The 24,878-nt window shown below is 42.6% G+C and overlaps 1 protein-coding gene and 1 non-coding gene across 3 annotated transcripts in view; one reads left to right on the top strand and one right to left on the bottom strand.

The window, feature by feature from the left end:
- Nucleotides 1-2,046: 2,046 nt before the first annotated feature.
- On the bottom strand, nucleotides 2,047-2,152 carry LOC132978271 (U6 spliceosomal RNA). Its single transcript, XR_009673886.1, has one exon. It is a non-coding gene; the product is annotated as a U6 spliceosomal RNA (small nuclear RNA).
- A 20,580-nt stretch (nucleotides 2,153-22,732) lies between these two features.
- fam83c (family with sequence similarity 83 member C) overlaps nucleotides 22,733-24,878 on the top strand; it is a 26,617-nt gene continuing 24,471 nt past the window's right edge. Inside the window, exons 1-2 of one of the 2 annotated variants that reach the window (XM_061041539.1) lie at nucleotides 22,733-22,967; nucleotides 23,088-23,736. In XM_061041539.1, the coding sequence (XP_060897522.1) occupies nucleotides 23,227-23,736 (510 nt within the window). In that variant the 5' untranslated portion in view covers nucleotides 22,733-22,967; nucleotides 23,088-23,226. Of the gene's footprint in view, nucleotides 23,737-24,878 lie in introns of both variants that reach the window. The other variant, XM_061041538.1, reaches the window with a different exon arrangement.

Below are 24,878 nucleotides of genomic sequence, written 5' to 3' on the forward strand. Positions count from 1 at the left end.
CATATACCTATCTAAGCAATGATGCAATGAATGAATAATAATAAAATAAATATTAATAATAAATTAGTTCTTTCATATTTAAAACCACTCATATGTTCACTATAACCCTAACCTGACTGTCTTTAGGGAAACTATCAGTTCATATGGCTCTGGTCCACTTTTTGGAGTGAAAATACAAAAAGCCAGACTCCATTTAAAAACAGTCAATTTTTTGACAAAATTAGCTCTTATTTAATTTGCTTACATTGTTAGAGAAAGACATTAACAGTTTTAGAAGTGTTATAATACAGTTGTGAATTCGGCATATAAAAATGTAGAATAGTGATAATCTAGTAGAGTTTAGACTTTTTAAACTCTCATATCGCGATATTTTGTCATAGAACTACAGACGAGAGGTTTAGAACGCTGCGTTAAAAAGATTTTTTAACGGAGTTCGGTTCAAATACATTCCGCATTTCCCTGAAGTTATTTATCACATAGCAGGTCACAGACTGACTTGAAATGAATGGAAAGTTTAAACAGAAACATGTTCAAGTCTAACCAGCGGGTAATTCCTTTGAATAGAAATAAGCAGCGACATTCAACTGAAGCTAAAACAGCGTCCCGTATACACTACAGCAGCACCAAGCTTAAGCTAGCTTCGTCTCTTTCATTAACTATTTTCACAACGTTACAACTCTCTGCCGACCCGGCAATGTATTCAATGTAAAAATACTGATAACAGCCTCCTAACTTTGAACAACTTTGAACTTTGAACTCAAAGCTACCGTAACACAAAACGAACCGTTAGGAAGCTATCGTGTTTTAGCCTCTCGGCACATTAAGCTCGTTTACTAACGTTTATGACATCGTCTCAACCCGTACACTCAGGTTACATTACAAGTATTGAATGTAAACAAAGAGAAAAGCTTCTTACCTTTTAATGTCGAGTGTTTTAAAATAGTGTCCGCTCTCTCTCTGTGGCGATAACAGACTGACAGCCTCCGTTCACGGAGAGTTGAACCGCGAGGGAAAACAAGAGAGAGCCAATCAGAGGGGTGTAAGTGAGACGGGCCAATCACACCGTACATCTGTAAGTGAGACGGGCCAATCACACCGTACATCTGTAAATGATACGGGCCAATCACACCGTATATATCTAAGTGAGATTTGCCGATCACACCGTACATCTCTAAGTGAGACGGGTCAATCACACCGTACATCTCTAAGTGAGACGGGTCAATCTCACCGTACATCTCTAAGTGAGGTGGGCCAATCACACCGTACATCTCTAAGTGAGGTGGGTCAATCACACCGTACATCTCTAAGTGAGGTGGGTCAATCACACCGTACATCTCTAAGTGAGACGGGTCAATCACACCGTACATCTCTAAGTGAGGTGGGTCAATCACACCGTACATCTCTAAGTGAGGTGGGCCAATCACACCGTACATCTCTAAGTGAGGTGGGTCAATCACACCGTACATCTCTAAGTGAGGTGGGCCAATCACACCGTACATCTCTAAGGGCGCGGTCACACTGGTCATCTGTACCGTGCTCAAGCACGCTTCAAAGCTAAAGTCCAGTTTGTCTGTCCAGTGTGACCGCTCCGTATCGTGCTCAGGTACGGTACACTTCCTTGGCTTTGGCACACTTTGGAGAGGTGTGCTTCGGCACGGTACACTTCATGCACGAGCACAAGCACGCGGGTGCGCTGACAGCCTTCATTATGGAGAAATCCAGAGTTTCTGTATCTGACTAACATGACACAATATAAGACACAAAGTAGCTGTCACGTTCTCTGTGTTGTTCTCCGATGTGCGGGCGTCCGCGCGGACTCACGCACGGACTCGCGCGCGGGACTATTTTATTTTTTAATTTATTTATTGCTGTGTCTGATTAAAATGGCTTAAAATAAGTGAGATAAATGACTTTTCATAATTTTTCACAATTGTGACAGTGATTTGGTGAAACGAAGCTGCTGTGGGGGCGTTGGGAAAAGTAATTTATTCTTAATTTATTCTTAAGTAATTTATTCTATCCAATCAGAGGGGTAGTGTAAGTGAGAAAAAGAAGGAACGCTTCACGAATTTGCGTGTCATCCTTGCGCAGGGGCCATGCTAATCTTCTCTGTATCGTTCCAATTTTAATATATGTGTTAGAGAACTAACACAATATTTTAACAAACCGTGATTGAATATATAGGGCTATCTCCCATGACCCCTTTGACTCATGGTGTGGGTCCTAAGGTATCTAGAATCTCTTCAACTGCTCATTATGAACCCAGGAAAACACTAGAGAGATACCTGGGTGCTGGACTTTGAGTTGTGTACCTGTGACCCAATGTGACCCGCTGGTGTTTGACCTGAGGTGGTTCTTTTGGACATCATCAGAGTTACAAGGGCATGCTGGGAGATTTATGCAGATTAGGCCTACATCAGACGATGGGGATTGGATGGCAGTGGGAGCGTGAACAAAAGGCTGACTAGGCCCTCCAGGACACACTCTGGCCCCTCTGGGGTCTGTGGGGGATGGTTGGGGTCAGAGTGTGTTTGTAGAGAGACACTGTGGGATATTAGGGAGTGGGTACAGAGAGAGAGAGAGACATGAGATACAGAGCCAGTTTGGTCTGGTTTGGCTTACGTCATTCCTCAAAGCCGGAAGAGGTGAAAAAGACTCTCGCAGCCAGAGAGAACCTGCTGCGATCCTGGATCCTGCTTAAAAACACAGAAAACAGAACACAACAGGAACCAAGAAGACTCTTCTAAACCTCAACCAGGACCTGGGTTCACTTTAAACCCTGCCATGTGGATTAAAATAACCTGCAAACGTGTCTTTTTGGTCTGCTGCTAAATGCCTGTGAAACAACTGAGGATTTGGACTGAATCAAAAAATATTATTTTGGTATTTTGGTCTGTTTGCTGCTTCTGAAAGTTTAACGTCTGTATCTGATTATATGTGGGTTCAAATCTGCAATTAACGCCATTATTTTGTGTTAATACTGTTGGTTAGAAGCAGGAAGAGAAAAAAACATGTCCTTGCTCTTTTATGTTCAGAATAGTACATGCAGTTCCACCAAACAGCCACTGGGTGTCGCTGTCTGATCAATCATCAGAGGGGGGATTCTCTCTCTCTCTCCTCTCTCAAAGGTTAAATCGGGAGCTTGATCTCCAGCTCCTGCAGCTACATGTCCGATGTGTCCTTGGACAAGCACCCGAAGTTCCTCCCACTGCTTCATCGGCAGCGTGTGAATGTGTATGAATGGGATTATTTACTTCTTTTTTTAAATTTGTATTTATTAGTTACTTCTGATGCTCACTTTACTCAGCAGCCTCTACCACCAGTGTGTGAATGTGTAGGTGTGACCTGCGGTGTAAAAGCTCTTTGAGTAGTCAGAAGACTAGAAAAATAAATATACAAGCTCAAGTCCATTTATTATTTTTACAACAATCACATAAACCAGTAATAAACGAGCACAAATGATGAAAACATTAACTGCACCAGGTTCTTTGCAGCAGACGCAGGATGATCTTTTGATCCTCAAAGTCGGTAAAAATCCATAAAAGTGAAACTCAAGCAGCAGTCTGTGTTAATCAGGCATGACCCTGACTGCAGGTACGTCAGCTTACACTACCTCGCCCTGCATCACTATGCAAAATATGAACGCCACAGCAAACATATGCTGAGCAGATTCTGAATGCACGTCCAGGCAGTGGTGTTGAAAGACTACAATACTGTGTTAAGATATTCAATCTCACAGAAACCCGTGATATGACCACGAGCCCTCATCACTGCATTACCTGTTGGTGGTTGTGATGTGTTGTAATTATGTGCTGGAACACTATGCGCTATGAAATGATGCCAATGCCACCACGTGCAGGAAGCCTGTGTAACTCCTGATAACGACAAAAAACATTTTGGGTAAATTATACAAAAACACTTGACTTTGGTTTTGATATGGTCGTGTTTTGAGAAGTTCTTGTATTTGTAGAGTTGCATTACATGACCTTTAGTACACGACTACTGCGGCCTAGTTCAGGGGAAGCGGCCACCTCCGATGTCAAAAAAATGAAGCCACTGCAGAAATGCAAAGAAACTGCAGTTCCTGGAGTGTCCTCTAGAGGCTGGCTGTAGAAGCACAGGAAGTCACATACACACCTGTTCAAAACGTGCGTTTTTACAGCATAAATAAACATGTTTGCAGTCTGGTACAAAAAAATCAAATAGGTCTGATTAGTTATTGTCATCATGGGCACACACTGAAGGAGGGGTGAATTTTTTCTATAACACATTTGTTTTGATTTTGTGAAAGATACATGTTTCCATAGTTAGGCGTGTAGCTGACATGATGAAGCAGTTTGTCAGGTTTGTTAAGAATCGCTAAAGAAAAGTATTATTTATTAAAATGTGAAAAAACCTGTCTATCAGGTGATCTGATATCTTACCTGCCACAGCCAACATTTAGGCGTAGGAGCAGGTGTTCATTTAATTTCCTGGTTATGGGATCTGAACTGGGTCACCCACCAGGTTTCATTATGGAGGATCCCAGGGTGACTGAGTCAGTTCCTGACATCTGGGTCATCGAGAAGCTGTAACCTGCTGCTCTGCTGCAGACGAGTGAGCAGGATGATCATGATTAAACATAGTGTTTAATCATGAAAGGGAGAACATGTTAAAGATAAAAACAGCAGAAAGTCTATCCTGATGTGTAAATGTGTCTCTGAGTCATGACTGTCTACAATGAGGGAGAAGCTCGAGTCCCGCTGGCTGTGTTGTTGTCAGAGCCGTGTTTACATGGACGGGACGGCCGGCTCCTCCCCTTGTGTATAAAAGCTGTTTTAGTCAAGAACTAGAGAGAAGAAGAAGAACATACTCACTGATTATTTGGATGTTAGTAAGAGTTTTTAAATCACGCTCATTCTGTGTCAGTTTACATGAAATGCTAAGCTACGAGCTAACTAAAGAGCGCTAACATTAGCATGCTAACACAACAATGCAGGACACAGGTGATTGCAATTCAAGGTAAAGACAATTTTGTCCGCCGCTTGCGCTAAAACTCATTTGTGTGAACGTGAGTGGAGAGGGGTTGGAGGTGTGTCTCTGGAGGAGAGCGGAGGCTTCAGGATGGAGGAGGCGTGGCCAAACAGCAGTTTGTTTTGGTTTCATGCTGGTGATCAGTGGCGACATCTACTGGATCAAAAAGTCGCACATTCTTCCTTTACGTTTCATTTCTGTCTCTGTATGATCACAGCTGGTTGATTGAATTCTTTAGTTTAATTTGCCTGCTTTGTTTTTGCTGAATGTGCATTATGTTCTGTTATGAGAACATGTTATTTAATGTGTGCTGCTAGAGCGTGTTGGAACAGCCTGAGGCATTTCACGCTCCATTTGGCCATAAATCAGAAGATTTTGCTGCTCTGGGTGTACATGAAGACTTCACACCCAAAACACACACACACACACACACACACACACACACACACACACACACACACACACACACACACACACACACACGCATAAAGTGATTCCTCTCTTGGGAAATGGAAAGCGGTTTGTCCCCTTCAGCTGATCATGTGAGAATACTTCGAGTTGTACTGAACCTGCTGGAACAAGAATCCTGCAGATGACATAAGGTGTTTTTATCTCTCTGTGCTCAACCTATCCTGAATTAATTTTGAATCCTCAAGAGGTCAAAAAGCTCCAGCAACACATTGGTTCCAAACCTGGGGTACTGGGACCCCTTAGGGAGGGTGCCAAAGATCTCAGGATGTCTGCTTTGAGGTTGTCCAGGTCTTTTTCAGCCAGCATCAAGCAGTCACTCCAGGAACTGCAGCTTTTTTGCACTTTGCACTTCCACATTGGCTTAATTTTCGATACCGGAGTTTGCCGCTTGGTGACGTTGGCTGGACATACACTGAAATTAATTCAGGCTGTTTCTGAGTATTAAGTCACATGTCTGATTTTGAAGACAAATATCAGCTTCATCGCTCGTCCTTTGTTGTGCAGTACACGGGGGGGGGGGGGGGGGGGGGGGGGTGCACAAAGGCCAATGACGGCTTAATCTGCTGCTTCCCAAACCGATCACCCAACTTCCATGACAACAGCAAGTGTGCATGTTTAATGTGTCTTCCCCCTCATATTACCAAATATATGAACAGGAGAAATATTGGCTGGAAATAACTGTGGACCTCCAGCTAACAGGAATTATTTGTTATGATTTAGCTGCTAGTTAGCTTGCGTTTGTTGGTGATGCTGAATGTGTGAGTTTGAGAGAAAGAGCGTTTTTGACTTTGTGCATATGAGACAACTGACATACACACAGAGATCTGACTTCACCCTCCGTCTGTGGGAATTTTCAAAGGAAACTTTGTTGACACTTGTCAGTGCTCCGTCCAAACTCACGAGCAGCTGTAGCTCAGTGGTAGAGTCGGTCGTCTCTCAACCAGAAGGTCAGGAGTTTGATCCCCAGCACCTTGGGTGAGATATTTAACCCCAAGTTGCATGAATGGATAAGTTGGTCACTTTACACATCAGCCTCTTCCATCAGTGTGTGAATGTGTAGGTGTGATCTGCTGAGTAAAAGCACTTTGCGTAGTGTTTCTTGAAATCCCCCCATGACGTTCATATAATCGTACGTCCGGCCTTAGCTGCACAGAATATCTCATCTGGAATATCAACATTATAAAACATTTTATGACTCTGGCTACAGTGCATGGATTTGATCTGACACGACAGGTGTTGGTCGACCAGTGTTTGCATTTAGTATAATAACTGGTGCAATATTGTAACCTTGTTTACTTCACAGTGTTTCATGAAGCAGCTCATGACTCAGTCAGAGCATGAGGACGTTTTTTCCACAGCGCCTCCTCGGGTTTTTCCGCTTCTTGCTTCTCTTTTGCATTTTTGCTCCAGAGTAAAACTGGGAGTTCACTTTTTTTTTTAGCTCTGTTTCCTTCCATTCGTCTTCTTTGTTTTATTTGTGTACTGCAGAAATAGTTTCTGCCCCAGCCTGGCCGCTATTTGTCCCAGTGTTTGTGACCTTGTTCGAGGATTTACCAACACAAACGCTGCCTGTCTGTGACCAACGTTTGAGTCATGTCTCCAGCACAGATCCTCCTCTCTCGCCTCCTCTCCTCGTCTCTCTCCTCTCCGTGTCTGTGTTCTCTTTTGTTTGTCCTGACCTGGTTTTTACGAGTGTGTTTTGTGTTTGTGTTCTCACCCTTGACACACACACACACACACACCACAGGTATTGTAACACAGTGTTTCTCAAAAGGGGGATATGTGTGTGTGGAAGCCGGTGCAGGACAGAGTGTGCCTTGAGTGTAGCCTGGCAGAAAGCGGGTGTGGATGGGTGTGGTTTCTGAGAGTCGGGCTGGAGAATGAAGCGTAGACCAACACTTGATCTTAGCGTTTTTACTCGTCAAGCTTGCCTTTGGCTTTAGGGATCAACATGTTAGGTTTGTTGGTAGATTAGCGGGACACTTTGGACCAGACTTGAATAATGAGCGGCTGCTTGAAGTTTGGATAAGGTATTCATGTTGCCCAGGTGATGTTGTTGCCATTGGACGTATTTCTTAAAAAATTCCTTTCAGCCTCAGCTTAACAATGTGCTGCACTCCAACTAGCCAAAGTTAACAAGCTCCCACAAACCATTCATGACGCTATAGTGCCTACGTCCAATCCCGTCAACACAATCAATTTATTTTCTGATTTTCTTTATTTTTTTTTGGAGCCTTTATTGGATAGGCGAGCTGAAGAGAGACAGGAAATGTTGGCAGGAGAAAGTGGGGGATGACGTGCAGCGAAGGGCCTAGGTGGGATTTGAACCCTCCATTGCTGCTATCAGGACTATAACCTTCATACATGGGGCATGCACATAAATCCACTAGGCTATCCACAATTTCAACTGAAGATTTAGCATTAAATTGCACAGTGTGTTTTTATTCCATTTCTTGGTGGTTGGTTGTCATTGTTGTTGTGTATTTGTGACGATCGTCTGAGGCACAGCTTGTCAATAAACAAGTAGGGGGCCCCCGAGGGCTGACTAACCTTGAACTATAGAAGTGGCTCAAAATGGGCAAAGTTTGCAATGACAGTAGGAAACCTCCCTAAGGGGGCTCCATGTGACAGCTCTCAGTCTTATTGGGCTGCTAAGCCTTGCATTGCATTATTGCTGTGAAAACCAAGCGGCAACTTCTTGTGTTGAAAAATGAAGCCAATGCAGAAGTGCAAAATCCTGCAGTTCATCGAGTGTCCACTAGAGGCTGGCTGCAGAAGCACAGGAAGTCACATATACACCCATTCTAAAAAGCAGAAATTAACATGTCAACAGCCTGATATAAAAAAAACTAAAAGTTCTGATTAGTTAATGTCATCACTGGCACACACTGTACGAGGGTGATTTATTTGATAATGCATCTGTTTTGATTTTGTATACGATACGTGTTATCCATAGTTAGGCGTGTAGCTGACCTGATTGACAGGTGGGCGCGGTGTAACGGTTCATCAGGAGGCTTAAAACCCGCCTCAGCTCCAGCTCTCAGCCTGTCGTTAGGTTGACTGAAAGTTAGACTGAGACAGGATTTCCAGCATGGAGACCGCTGCTGATGAGCCTCCAGCGCCCCCTGCAGGAACAGATGGCTGACGTCACTCAGGCTTCAAACATTCATATTTACAGTCTATGGTGAAAATCTACGTACTGTACGTCTATGAAAGTCATAGAAGGAGAAGTTCTTTATTTAAATGTAGAAAATGATACTGAAAATACAGATAGGAATACAAACTTTGGAAGTTAAAAATCGGAGTAATTGTTGTTGTTGGATGATTTAGGATCATCAGGATTGTTGGTGAAAGCTGGTTTGAGGCGCCGCCTGTGAATGTTTGCCTCGGGGCCGCGTCGGTCTCTAGAATCACCACTGAGGATCGTTTGTTTTCTAATATAAGATATAAGAACTGTCGGCCGCGTCAGTCTCTTGATTGGCTCTCTCGTGTCACAGAGCTGTAGGAATGATTTAAAACAATCGGTGCCACAGCTCTGAGTCTGCTGACGCAACAAAGAGCTCTTTTGTTCCTTTTTTATTTTAATTTCAACCTTTTCTTTTCCTCGGAGAGAACAACTCTTGTCTTTTAGCTACGCTCCAGTCTCACACGTCGGTTAGCAGCTATAAAGGTTACAGCTCATACCACAGAGACACTTCATCAATGCTCGTCAGTCACCATGTCGGAGCTGTGGGTGGAGTGCGAGAGAGTGAAAGTCTGTCTGTTCTGAAGAGGAAAATATTCACTCAAAACAAAAAACAAGTTACAGAGAACTGTACTCTGAAGTCTGAGGCTAACAATGAAACTACACAGCGTGAAGAGGAGCAACAAATCTTCACATGCAAGACCGCTAAAAGACGTTGAAGAAAGCAGAAACGTCCGCATGAGGGAATGAGGGTAGAGCAGCAGCGTTTATTGACTGTGTTGACTTTTCTGTTTTCTTGTAAGAGTGAATACCAGACGTCACAACTACAACAACAAAGACAAGAAAGTTGTGAGGTGTCCCACGGCAGCGGGTGGGTAAGGAGGACAGACACACCTGTCACTCTGCTGGTCTGCAAAGAGAGGGTTTTCTGCAGTCGCCTCATTCAACACAAAACACAGGTCACACAGATGATGTCAGTCCGTCTCTCCGCTGCAGCCCGGACATGAGATGATCTGCAGCACAAAAGAAGCCACAGCATGAACATGTAATACCAGAATCCGCTAGACCAGCCTTTCCCAAACTTAAAACTGCTGCGGCCCACTTTGAAATACAAAATGACTCCGGGGCCGTTATGAAATAAAAGTTATGACTACAGCTATCACTTTCAGTTAGGGTCAGTTATAGGACATGACAACATGATATGATACTCACAGCTGAATGTTTGATTCCTTTGTAGCTGTTTTTTCTGTCTGCAGTCTTCATGTACATCTGTTACTGATGCTTATTGTCTGCACATGTTTGTCACTCATCAGAGTCTTATAAATGGCGTCTCTAATCCTTAAATGACGGGGGATGTACATGATTGTTTCCTGTTTCCAGCCGACAAAGAAGCAGAGAGATCTGAGTTTTCTTTTATGAATTTCATCCATTCACAGCACAGACGGCGCTCAGGTTCACATCGGTCTGCCCCTCGTGGTCGTTATGTAACCCTGACTCCACAGGCATCATGGTCGGGACGTGTTTGTGTTTGTTGTTGTGAATAAAATGTACACACCACCACTTTAACACTTTAACAACAAAAACACACACTTAAACAAAACGCCTGTTTCTGCTCCACAATGTGGACGAGCTAAAGTTACAGCTGAATGTGTGTGTGTGTGTGTGTGTGTGTGTGTGTGTGTGTGTGTGTGTGTGTGTGTGTGTGTGGGGGGGGGGTCAGGTATGTCAGGTATGGAAGGAGGATGCTTCTCCTCTACTGTCAGCATGTCACACAAAGACATGTTTGCGTCGCTGTACAACCTTTTCTTCACTTATCACTCCTCGTTCACCCCGAGAGAGAAACAGCTGGAAACTAAAAGTATGAGCTGCAAACTGTTCATTTATTGTTCATAAACGTCTTTGAAATAACCAGAACGATCTGAAATCAAGGACCACATTTTGACTTCAGATGTTCAAGAGGTTCTGCTTCGGTGTTGGTACCAGATCTGCTCGGGGTCGTATGATGATGTTGCACGTTGTGATTGGCAGTTTTTTTTGCACTTCTGCATTGGCTTCATTTTTCAACAGGTTGGCAGTATGCAACGTCGGAGGCAGTAAGGCTGAACAGCGCTGTGTGTGTGTGTGTGTGTGTGTATGTGCAGCTCCTTCTGTGTGCTCGCGCGTTTCTGCAACGCCTGAAAATGAAATGACATTACGCCCTTGAGGGTGCACTGAGGTGGAACATCGTTGCGGCGCTGTTGTGAAAACGCAGTCTTCAAGCGGCCAATTCATAAAGTGCCAACTGTAATGCTAACTTTTACCCCAGTTGGGTAAAGGTTGTTTTTTTAAAATTATTCCTCTCCTCACTCTGCCACGTACATACCTAATTTGTCTTTATGACACACACACACACACACACACACACACACACACACACACACGCACACACACACAGGACGGGAGCGAGGATTAGCATCTCAGACTGGATTGCCTGCAGCTGCTTGTACAGGACAGACAACGAGACGTGCTGATGCAGCAGCTCCTGATCTGAGTGTAACACTAAATGACACGAGCGTGGAGTGAACAAGAACAGAAAGCCTCCTCAGTTATACCTCCATGAACACACACACACACACACACACACACACACACACACACACACACACACACACACACACACACACACACACACACACACACACACACAGACACACACACACACACACACACACACACACACATGTACGACTTAAAGAGAACGATAACAAAAGCAGAGGAGTGAGTGTGTGTATTTTTTAAGTATTTTTGAGTCTTATATAAGGTCACATTTAAAGTACTCATAATGAACATGAATAATAACGCGCTCAGATATTTCTCTGACTCTTGGTGACGCAGGGACTTAAAGACCTTTTGTAAAGACCGCGCATGAATCCTGTGTTTTTATAGTTTGGCGCTGAGATTGACAGCTGGCATCTAAAGTATTTGATTGACATCCAGAAGTGGGCGTTGTTGAGCTGTGAAGGTTTTCCTCGACTTAGGTGACTTTGAGTTGGAGCTTAGCTAAAGATCCGGGGCGAAGCCCGAGAAATAAATCATGAGAGGAAGAAGATTTTAATTTATTATGCACTTTGAGAATGAAGTTGAAATTTCATCAAACTGCATGTCAACTTTATTCTCGACATTTCGACTAGTTTTCTCAACGTGCATAACGGAAGAAATGTTTTTTTTTTTTCCTCCTCTCGTTTATCAGAATCTTCTTCTGTAGTTCATGGACGAGGGTTTGGATGAGGAATGTTTTGCAGTCTAAAAATATGATAAAATAATTGATTTCTAAAGTTACTGTTAAGGTCAAAAAGCTGCAGCAGCACTCGTATGATTATCGACTTTATTAAGAAATTGGACCGACACGTTTCGGCTTGTGGCGTTCCTCAGGGTCTTCAAGAAACACATTGCACACAACATTTAAATAGGGTAAGTACAAAAATAAAATTTTGTGTGCAATGTGTTTCTAGATGACCCTGAGGAACGCCAAAAGCCGAAACACGGCGGCCTAATTTGTGCACCTTGATAGTCGGTGAAATTGTGTCAGAACTCTGCTTCTAAAGTTTCTGTCAATAAAGCGTTTCAAACTTTAAGCATGATCTTAAAAGCTGTCTTGAAGGTTCATCCCTCAACCCGTGGTGTCCCTTTACTCACATGAATGGAAGTTGAGAACTCTATAGAGCACCACAGGATTGAGTCCTAAAACCCGGAAGTGAGTTAGCATTTGAGTGCCATGGGGTCTAACGTCTAAAAGTCAACGGGGATTTTGAATGTGTTTGTGTTTAGACGCCTGAAATAAGGTCTGTGGTTAACACAAGCTGAAGAGATGTTGGTGTTTTGTTAGACCACATAAACTACGTTAGGTAATACCTCCACTTGTGAAGTTTGAAGTTTTTACTCGTCTTTAAAAAGGCGGTTGCTAACAAGTGGCTAAATGTGACTACAGTGTTCATCACAGTCAGAATGTGTGTTTGTTTAAACGCATCAGCTGGTACAACATGTTCCTCTGAACATCAACATCTGATAAAGGTGAAGCAGCTTTTCTGACACGTCCATCATCGCTCTTATCTGTCAGATTTATCTCTCATTATACTGTCGAGTGTTTATGCATCACTTCTATTTGAATGCAAGAGGTTTGGAATGAGCCGTTTGAACAACTGGAAAATCCTTCAGTCCGTGCCAGCCACGGCAGTTTAGAGAACAATGCAGCGATTCAAGTCCTCCGCCGAACTGCTGAGTAATCAAGTTACTCTCACACTTCTCTCTCTCTCGTTTCATTCACTGTTTTTAAAGCTCCAGCTGCTGCTCAGTTTTAACTTAAGTGCTTAATTTACTATAAAACATTCAATCAAAGTCATTTTATCTGACATTGTTTACAGAAGTCTTTTTTTGGACTGTTGTGTCGTCGTATCCAGGCAGAATACGTTTGTCACCTTTTCGCCTTTTGTTCTTCATTTTGTGGCGGTGCAGACTTTTATCTTTGATCGTGATCCAAATCATGAAGCCGTTTCAAAAAGTCAAAGAAGATTTACGAGGGAAATGAATGATCCTTATCTTTATTGCGACCTGTGACCTCAAACTAAAAATGCCTCTGTCCAAAATATCCTCGTCGTAGCCGTAAATACTCTGACTGTTTAGATAACCGCTTACTTTACTAAAACCTCCTTTTGGCTGACGTCCTGCACACGTGCTATTGGACCCTGCGTTGGGATATTATCGGCGCTCTGGTTCAATTAAGTGGAAAACATAACTGGTTGCATGTTTTAGACAATAGTGTTCCAGCATGTGCTTTCACACATGAAGTTTTCAGGATGAACCCTAAAAGTTGCATTTTCACTGAAATTCTCTAGAAATTCTCAGGAGTGTAGATTTGAAAACGGCTTTTATGGCAGTAGTGTGTGTTTTTCCCTTTTCTGTTTGATCATGAAAACACAAGCAGGGCACAAAGAGCGATCTGTGAATAAATGTTTTTTTCTCAGTTTGTTGGAGCCGAACTTCGCGAGACTGCAGAGCGTCCTGACTTTGAAAACTTCCAACAGTTTTGGGATGAACTGAAACACTTGACTTCCAAAATCAATAGCCCCCTTTATTGGCCGTTTAAGGCAGAATATTTTTACCCCGGTCACACCTGATGTCCAACCGAAAAGAGCGGGAAACAGAACAAGAACAGAAGCACTTACTAACATTTGATTAAAACTTTCCCCTCTTCCTGTTCCATGCAATCCTTCAAACAGCTTCATGAGCCTGCAGGAGAAGATAAGAAACTGCACTTCTGGATGTGAAGTTTCAAACCGGTTCCTCCGCTTCTTGTCTTGGTGCTGTTTTTAATACCGCCTGCAGCAGTAACCCTCCTCTCACCTGATGTCCGTCACTAATCGTCACTAATCGTCACCTGCGTCACGCTATTTTTGTCATTTTTAGGCCTCAGGAATATTTCTCTCTCTCTGTCATCGATTGGTTCCTTCTCCAGCAGAGGAAAGTTACAGACTTACCTCAGGGATGTTTTTTGCAGTTTGGATGTCCTGTCTATTTGACTGTTCAGAGTTTTTTTCAGTGGTTTTATTGGTTTTAAAATTTCGGTTTCATATGACAAAAGGAATGAAGGAATCATACCCGGATTCCCCTGGAGCATGCAGGTGTTAGCCGTCTATTTATAACTGAAATCAGATCGTGGTGTTCTTATCCTCGAGATCTGAGCATCGTCTGTCGCTGTCCAATAATTTCCCCTGCACACATTTTCTGGCATTATGAATGTATTTTAAGATACTTGGCCAACCATGGTCTGCCTTAAGATGTTTCTCCTGCAGCCTCCTCGTATTTATTCTGCAGAAAGTCAGAGTGATCTGATGTGAGAACGCAGCAGGATATAATCAGGAGAATTCACCTGGAGCCAGTGGGAGGAGCGGGTGGTGACCTTGTGATTCCCTGTGATCGCTGCACGACCATAGACTGTCTGCACGCCGTGCTCTAATGAACCTGCTGCATGTTTCCTGTTCTCCAGTTTGTTCTTCTCCTCTCTTTAGTTCACATTCAGATTTTCTTCAACTACACGTAGCATTGATAGAAAGACACATATTCTCATTATAGCGTTGTATAGAGGACTCTGTAGCATCGTGCCAGCCAGGCGGCGAGATGGATGTACCAGCACCCTAAAATAACAATGGCAGTAGAAATATGACGAAGTAAAGTTAATCAGACGCCTCTGTCACAATAAAAGTTGATTATTTCCCTGATGCTCCGGGGACGTGAATCTTCCATTTCTACCGCTCCGTGTAAACCTTCTACTTTAAACCGTCTTCAACACGACCAGGGGGTCAATTTCCGGTACCCGTCCGGTCAATTTCAAAATAAAACACAATATTTGGACTCACAATCATATTTTCACACGGAGGATGTGGGGATTGGGGGGTCATGGCGGACGCTCTCTCCTCATTGAAAACAATTGAAAAAAGATGATGGCGCTCAGAAAAAAACGCTGGGTGGACGCGGGACCTTCGGTCTTCTAATTCGATACTTTCAGGACATTTATTCATAGTAAGTCTGCACTTAAACTCCAGATCTGTTTGAATGCGAGTCGTGTAATGGCATCAACGTTTTGGTACTTTAACTACATTAAAAGATTTGATAACTTCTCCTGCTGCTGTCATGTTTCCAGCTCCAGATGTGACTCACTGGTTTCAGCCAAACACTCCTGGAAGTAATTTCCATCAACGCTGTGACTCAAGAAAGGTGACTTCCCCACAGCGCTCTGACAGCTGACTCACACACTCACCACAAACACAAACATGTGAGCATGAATCTGTAATGAGCACACCTGCAAACAGGAAGTCACGCCTAATAAGGGCATTAGTTTAGTGTCTGAGTTTTTTTTTTCTTTTGTGTTGAAGCTGCAGATACTCGATCAAGTGTGTGAACTTAAAGCTCCTGTGAGGAGTTTTTATCTGCTGACAACAGACTGATATTAATACTGATGCCTCTCCATGACCTTGGGGGGGAGAGTGTTGGTGGGGGGCTTCCTCCCATATTATATCTTTAAACAGCACTTTGCACATAAGTTAAAACAGTTTACAGAAGTTAAATAAAAACAATCTTCAAATATGTTTCCCGTATCAGGTTGTGAAATAGTCAAACTGGTGCTTCCAGTTTCTTAAATATTTTCTCGACATGTTCAGTGTAAACAAAAGACTACAAACTCGACTAAAGATCACACGTCAATCAAAGACTGCTCGCCATCAAAGCGTTATGTCTTCCTCTGTGAGTGTTGAAGGATCAGCAGGACAGGCAGGACGCCTACACATGATTTGTTTTCACTTATATGAAGCGGCTGCTTCAGTTTCAGGTCATGAGGAAACCTTTGATTAGCCTGCAGGTTGTTTTTGACTTTTGCACCAACTGTCATGACCTCGTCATCATGGCTCCCCTTGCTCTCCTTCGTCCCCTTGCTCTCCTTCGTCACACACTCACTGACTTTGATGCAAGTTCCCGTTAAGCAGAAATTGACGTCAACAACGCCTTTCTGAAAAGTTGAAAGACGAGCTAGGAAGAAAATACGCTGGGCGCTGCACTCGGCTGTGAACGCTCTCTACTGATTGAAAACGGTTAAAAAAAGGCGCTGGTGCTCAGAAAACAAAACGCTAGTTGGACACGGGGCCTTATGCACCCTGTCCGTAAGCGTGCATATCTGCAGACCTAGCGTGAGGGAATTACCCAGAGTTCATAGCATTGAGATGTGAAACATAGGATTCCCAGGGGAAGCCCGCAAAAATGGAAAGGTAAACAAACGCCATAAAACGGGAAACAAAAAGGTGGAGACGGTAAGAGAGTATATTTAGATCAGCTGATTCAGAACTCTACTGCGAGTCTGTGTACAAAGGTGATGGAAACATGAAGCAATATGTACAAAATGTGTTGAACAACAGAGATATTACATGCAGAGTATTGCACAATAGGCTCAAAATGCAACGCTTACATGTCTTTTGTTCCTCTAACCTCTGTGATGTCACTGAAGTCTATCTGTGGCCTACTTTTTTCTGCATGAAGCCGAATGCAAACATCAGGTTTGTCTGAGGCTTTATAGCATTTCCTTATCATACTGTCCTCAGAGCTAAAGCACACGCTAACCTGCCGGTCCAGTGTGACCGCTTTTTTTTTTTACCTCATGACCTGCACGGACAATGACGACGACATCCCTCTTACAATAAGTGTCAGCCTTTGGTCCACAACAGAACGGCCTGCTTTACTTATTCAAACACAGAAAGTGATGATGTCGTTTACTGCACCTCACCCCGCTGGGTAAACATGAAGTCACACCTTTACATGAACTGCTCGCGGATGTTTACCGCCACTTTACGGACATCCTAACCTTCCTCTGGTTAGGAGTGTTAGAGTGAACGTTTGACCCCGCCAGTCCCCATTAACCCAGAAAACTATTGAGGGCAGTGATATCAGAAACAATCTCCATTTATCTATTCATTTAGTCACGCTGCCCAGGGGAGCAGAGCAGCTGATGAAGAAGCTTTTCAGACTCTGACAGAGACCCGGAGCACGTTTTTATACAACATGAACATGTCTTCACAGGCTTCACTGAGAACTTATCAGGAAGATCATTTATGTACATTTCAATTCTTAGGAGGAACAATCCCTGGAAGAACTTTGAATAACAGGTCAACTCAACGATCTCTGAGCGTATCCTCATCCTACAAGAATGCTTTATTTTAGCACAACACATTTTCAATTACAAATAAAAAGAAACCCAGTTTGATTACTTGTGCTCAAGATTATCGGTTTTAGTAACTTATTCTGTGTTGGACAAGCTGGATCAAAGATTTTAAAGATAGTTATGCAGACGTTTGCATAATAAGAAGGAAGATGATTTGACTGACATGTGGGCACCTTGTAGCTGTAGCTGACCTTGGAAATTAGACCGATGGAAATTATATTTCCAATATGGCGACTTCCATCATAGAGTTGTGCACACGTTTGCATACTTTGAAACATTAGCTCGTCAGTAAACATATTCTCTATTTGTCTGTTTCGAGATTGATCGACTGTTGGTCGGCGATATCATTTCCAACATTAGTTAAATGCCCCTTGGAGCACTCTTGTTGTGATGGCTTTTCAGTGGTTGTTTTCTGTGATTTTGAGTTTTGGGCTTTACATTGCTTACCGTATATATTTGCAGTGAGGTGACGTTCATGCAGCTCTTCCGTCTTTTTGCAGCTCGTTCTGTCGTTTGCAGCGTGTTTCCGCTTTGCATTTGTTTTGGACTTTTCTCATGTTTTTGAATTTGGATAATTTCTGAATTTGCAGCCAGGTTCTCTCTGATACAAACCATTTGGTCTGTCGGCTATCGTACTTTCTTCTTTAACAAGTATTACCAGAATACGTCTAACGAGTTCAACAGAGATATGAAGATTAAATCATGTCACACTTAAAGGATTGTCACAGAGAGTCACCTCCTTATTGGACGCTTGTAGTTGTCCTTTGAATATGATTTTTTATCCACGACTGTGACTCAGTCGGTCATATCTCTACTGCTGTGCAAACTTTACAACTGGATTATCTGGTAATGGAAAACATGTTTGTCATTGAGTGTTGAGTTTTTTCTTTCATGCCGTGTTTAAGAACCTGTCAGTCACATGAAATGAACCGTGGAAACATCTCCTATCAGCAGCCTTTGTTGTTTTTGACACTGATGGTTTCTGTGGAGGACATTATTACGCCGACCTGCACCTGACATCAGTGTCATGTGCTTCTCGGCGAGGATTTTATGACATAGGCTGTGTCTAAAATCACACACGGCTCATTACATAGTACACTACATAGTGAATATGCCATTTTGTAGTGGTGTCTGAATTCTCAGCGAGCGTTATCATACCCTATAAGATTTTGCCTAACACGGCTACTGTGGGTCATAGCTAATGCCAAAATAAGAACCTTGCAGAGTCTCTGTCTGTCCTCCCAGACTTTCTTCCTCTGTCCACAATAACATGAAGAAACATCTTAAATGTGCTCTTAGATGAATGTTTATTTGCAACACAATAAAATAACTATTAGCCTACATGATTGAAAACAAATACATTTGAGTAAAAACCTGTTTGTGTCTTTTGGATGTCTGAGGTCGCCAGAGTTTTGAGAAGTCAAAGTGGGTCACGAGCCGAAAAAGGTTGGGACCCACTGCCCTATATAGTCCACTCATTGTATCCCACAATGCATTGTGCAAGTATTTTAAAATATCCATGCAATATATACCATCATGCATTGGGGTTCAAAGCTTTTTTGCGTGCAGAGTTTATTGTGTTCAGTAACATGTAAAAGTCACCAAAAGGAGAAAATGACAAGGTGAGAAGCAGGCTGTGGATTCTTAAAGGAAATCTGAGAGATTTTCTGTGCTGGTTTTGTTGTTTTCTCATTGGTTCATATCTGTCAGTTAGTTTTACATCTCTCCCTCCGCTCTGACCTCCCTGACGTTCTCCTGATAGTGTATTGTACAAAGAGCTCACAGGGGAATTGAACGGTCTGAAAGTCAGACCAGGATGTGGAACAAAAGCTCTGGAAGTCTTTGATGCTCTCTGACTGAATGGACCAGCTCACCTCAAACATGCTATTCAGTCCTCCGGGGTTCATTCTTCACCGAACAACGATCCCGATGTTTGGTTCAGTCTGAAATATCTCAACAACTCCTGGATCAAAAGATTTGGTTCAGATTTAGATATCTTCAAATATGTTGTGAATTGTCATGAAATTTGATTCAGACATTCAGTTTCCTCTTCGGGTGAAATGTAAAAACTTAAGTGATCCTGAGTTGTAATTTAAAGGTCACATATTATTTAAAATCCTCTTCTCCATGTTCCTCTAACTCTAACATGAGTCTCTAGTCCGTCTACAAACCCCCCAATGATGAGAAAAGTCCATCCTCTCCGTCTTCTGCCTGCTCCACTTTTCAGAAAATGTGTGCTCAAACAGGCCGTTTGGAGATTTTCCCTTCATGACATCACAAAGGGCAGTAGCCCCTCCCCCAGGTGGGTGACACTCCCACAGCTAGGTGTTTGTTCTGCCCTCTGAGTCTGCCTTCTCACCGTAAACAATAGGACATGGAGCGAGAAAAGCACAGAGTACACCCAAGCCCGTCCAGAGAGGGGGCGTGGTCAGACACAGCTCATTTACATATTTAAAGGTACAGACACAGAAACAGCCTGTTCTGAGCAGGGCTGAAATAGAGGGGTTTATAGACATGATCAAATACAGGATCAGAGTGGATTTAGAACAAGAAACTTCACACACATGTTTTGAGGAGCTCTGAGAGTCTGAGAGAGGGGAATGACGTGTGGGAAAGGAGCTGCAGGTGGACTTAAACTAATCCCAAGGCCATCAGCGCCCATGTTAGCGTTTTGTAGATTCACTGTTTTTTTGTTTGTTACATTTTTTTTGTTAAATCTATTAAGTTTATTATAATACCAAGACACCCAATGGTTAGACTGTTGACCCACTCAAAACAAACTGATACTTATTGATATGATTGAAAACTCTTCCTGCAAAAAATGTTGAAGTTGAAAAAGTGTCAGATGTATATTTGTTGTTGAAGGTCATAACGGCAGTGATTTAAATGCCTCAATGAAGGCCTGAATGTAGCAATAATTTGCACCTCATGCTGCTAAAGTGTTTCAAGAAATAATTTCCAGGTTCCCACGATTCTTCAGAGAGGAACAACAAGCGCACCGGGGGAGTTTCAGTCTGAAAATGGTGATTATTAAGAAACAAAACAACAATAATAAGTGCTAAGACTGTAATCTCCGTCTGCGCCTGATAATTACTTGATCCCTTCATGGCAGATGGAGGTGTGTGTGTGTGTGTGTGTGTGTGTGTACTTCCCTGAATATAAACTGCAAAGGCTCAAAGTATAGCTGCTTTTCTCTATCAGACCTCTGACGCTCCTCTACTCTAAAATGTGTTTTTTGATATGAACTGAGGGGACATTCCCGCTCTGGTCAATGGAGGATTCCCTGTTTGAGTCAACAGCTGTCTCCACCCTTACCCGCTCTTGTCGCCTAGCAACCTCAACAGCTGTGCCAGAACTAGCTAACATAACCAACATCTTGTAACTTAAAGGAAGAATGTGTGACTTTTTGATCCAGTAGGTGTCGCCCTTGAGCTCCAGCATGAAACCAAAACAAACTGCTGTTTGGCCACGCCTCCTCCATACTGAAGCCTCCGCTCTCCTCCAGAGACACACCGCCAACCTTCCTCCACTCGTGTTCACACGGAGGAGTTATCAAATGGAACGCAACGTAATTAAACACCATTAAGCACAAGCGGTGGACAAAGTCGTCCTTGGCTCGCGCTGCAATCCCCTGTGTCCTGCATTGTTGTGTTAGCATGCTAATGTTAGCGCTCTTTAGTTAGCTCATAGCTTCACATTAGCTGTGTCCTGCATTGTTGTGTTAGCATGCTAATGTTAGCGCTCTTTAGTTAGCTCATAGCTTCACATTAGCTGTGTCCTGCATTGTTGTGTTAGCATGCTAATGTTAGCGCTCTTTAGTTAGCTCGTAGCTTCACATTAGCTGTGTCCTGCATTGTTGTGTTAGCATGCTAATGTTAGCGCTCTTTAGTTAGCTCGTAGCTTCACATTTCATGTAAACTGACACAGAATGAGCATGATCTAAAAACTCTTACTAACATCCAAATAATCAGTGAGTATGTTCTTCTTCTTCTCTCTAGTTCTTGTCTAAAACAGCTTTTATACACAAGGGGAGGAGCCGGCCGTCCCGTCCATGTAAACACGGCTCTGACAACAACACAGCCAGCGGGACTCGAGCTTCTCCCTCATTGTAGACAGTCATGACTCAGAGACACATTCACACAGGACAGACTTTATTCATGATATATTTATGTGGAACATGTTGAACATTCTTCCTTTAACATGTTATTATAAAGATCATTTTTTATTTATAAAGTTTCAGTTTCTTGGTTTCCGTTTATAGAACAGTGTATCATTGAGAGTCTGCAAGCTCATAAGAATTTAGCTTGCAATTAATAAATAAATGAAAAGGTGGATTTGTGTCCAATCATGTTGTTGTTGATGTTTTGTCCAACAAAGTTTTTGGCTGCTGCTGCTGAGGTTTAAACCTGCAGAGAAAAACATGATGATCGTAAGTCAGGTCAGCTGAACATGCAAAAAGAAATTCAGTTCAGTTTTCTCTTTTCGGCAATTTACAATTTACAAAATATCAATACATTTAAAAGAAAAGAAATTCAGTTTAATTATACATATTAATAATTTATTTAAAAGTTCTTCTGTTCATTCAAATAAAGCAGAACATCCACACAGATATGGAAGCGATTAGTGATCAGAATTCAAATGATAAAGCTAATTTGAAAATTCAAATGCATTAACAGAAATGCTTTTTAATTTTCAGAATATGAGTGTATTATTTGACTCAAAAATAAAATGATGATTAATTTATCTAATTTGAATTTTAGTTTTCAACTTCAAAAATGCACATTTATATATCTATATCAAATGTAGGTCAAATAATGCACCTATATTCTGAAAATTAAAACGTGTTTGTTTCTGTATTTTCATTTTAAAATTAGCTTTTTCATTTGAATTATGATACAGATTTAACGGGGCATTTTTTGATTACTATTTTTTCTACTTAATTTAGTCAAAGAATGTGCATTTTTGAAGTTGAAAGCTAAAATTCAAATTAGATAAATTAATCATCATTTTATTTTTGAGTCAAATAATACACTCATATTCTGAAAATTAAAAAGCATTTCTGTTAATGCATTTGAATTTTCAAATTAGCTTTATCATTTGAATTCTGATCACTAATCGCTTCCATACACAGACACAGTCTCCTTTACAGACACGTTATTTTGACACACCTGTGGTGAACTGGTTGGCTTGACAACGCGGAGCAAGGAAGGGGGGGGGGGGGGGGGGAACAGTAAGGAGAGAGAGAGGGGGGGGAGGGGCCTGTGCATGTCGGAGACCAATGGCAGCACAGCTATCAACAGGTGCGCACTAAGCACACACCTCACTTGTACACGTACGCGCGCACACACACTGGTGTAGAGGGAGGAGGTGGCTGCGGAGCTGAAAAGCTCCTGGGACTCGGATCCGGTCTGTCATGACAGGGAATTAGAGAAGAGAGGACCATTACACCGCCTCACAGGAACATAGACCCGAAGACCTGGATTATAATCTGAACGACGGAAAGACTCCTCCAATCTTTCGATAATAAGGACTGAGTGTGAGAGTGTGAGAGCCTCGGTGGTGAGTTACAGAGACTTCAGATATTTATTGTAGTTGAAGGTTTTCCTGCATTACGAGGCTGTGCTGTCGAGACTGTTTGTGTGGCTCGTAATGTGTTTGTATGCAAACATGTTTCTACAGACCCATTACAGAAGGAACTAGTTTCCTGTGACAGGATATTGAGTATCCCTCCACCCAGTTTGTTGGAGTTATTTCTCGTGAGTTTGTAACCCGGGGATCCGACAACCTTAATCCGGGGACTGCTGACTGAACAGGCACCATGATCAACTCGGAGGGCCTGCGTCCGGCTTCGTCCGGCAGGAAGCCCCTGGGCAAGCTCGCCACCCGGCTGGAGGAGGTGAAGAACCCGTGGCGGCAGGGCTCCACGCTGGAGCTGAGCCACAACGAGGCGGCCCGCCTGGCGACGGACGCGCTGCTGGAGCACGGAGAGAAGGAGTACCGCAGGGTGCTGGCCGAGGAGCGGGAGCTCAACTTTCTGTCCCCGCTGGAGGTCCGGTACATCACCAAAAACGCAGCCAAGGCGTGCGATACCGAGAGCAATGGACTCGGAGCGAATGAGCGGGACTTCGGGGACGGGGACGCCGTGTCAGAGCTCACCTCCGGGACTTACTTCCCCATGATGTCCGACGAGGAACCGCCGATGCTGGAGCTCGGCTGGCCGGACTCCCCGGCGAGATACGGACCGTCTGAGACGCAGATCTACTTCCAGAGGGACAAGTCCCATAATGTCAAAGACCTGATCAGGTCCCTGATCAACAAAGCCAAAAAGGTAAGAACTAACTCATTATGTGGATCTTTGACCTCATCGGGTCCCAGAAACAGGAGAATCATTAATTTCAGCATAATTTTATTGCAATACGATTATTTAAAAGTACAAAGCTGCAAATGATTTCAAATGTCCGAGAAAGAGGAGTGTAGACTATTTGTCACATTTTAAATAAACTCTAATCAGCCAATCAATTATGGAACAAAGGTGTGTGTTTAACCTTTGTCACAGACTGATTGAAACACACACACACACACACACACACACACACACACACACACACACACACACACACAGTTTATTTTTACTTCAGTTTTGTCCATTTCAGATGTGTCTCTGGATCGGTTCAGAGAAAGATATCCAGCTACTTCTTTAAAAATATTCTGCCCTACAAATCTATCTGCACTTTTTGTGAAATTCACTTTTTTTTGCACAAATCGTAAGTTCAGTATCTGCTCTTCAACCTGTGAGAGTTTCGTAGTTCTGCTGCTTTATTTCCCAGAGATATAGTTTTTTTTTAGTTACGCAGTATCTGTAAAATACACTGTGAAACAAAGGCAAACTGCAGTAAGTGACACTTACTGCAGTTTGAGTTGGTTTCACCATGAAGAAGGTGTCAGATACTGCAGTTTGCCTTTGTTTTAGGACCAACCAGGATAAGGCTCATAATCAGGACACTCAATGTAAACGCACTCAATTTTATCAGAACCGTGGAGGTTACTTATGCATCACTCATGTAATGGGTAAAAATATGCAGAAAAGGGAGATATGTAAAGCAAAGATGTGAAAATACTTCAGTTATTTTTGATACCACATGTTTTAAAACGATTCAATCACTGTTATGTTACAAGCCAAAAGTACCTGAGCTAAAAAATAAAAAACGACACATCTTAAAGTAATACTTTTATCGAACGATTGCTGCATGTGGAAGAGAGAACTCTTTTTTTGGTACTTGATGCCCAGGCCGATAAAACTGTTAGAAAATTAAATGTGTGTCACATGTGTCTCATCAATGCATTCAGTGTTAATTAATTAATTAATAGATTTTAATAAATTGTTCAGTTCATATGAATTGTTGCTCACATACACAAACATACAGTCCTGTAACTGTAAGATTTTGTTTATGACATGAAAATATATTTTAA

Source organism: Labrus mixtus, chromosome 7, assembly GCF_963584025.1.
Source record: "Labrus mixtus chromosome 7, fLabMix1.1, whole genome shotgun sequence".
Taxonomy (NCBI): domain Eukaryota; kingdom Metazoa; phylum Chordata; class Actinopteri; order Labriformes; family Labridae; genus Labrus; species Labrus mixtus.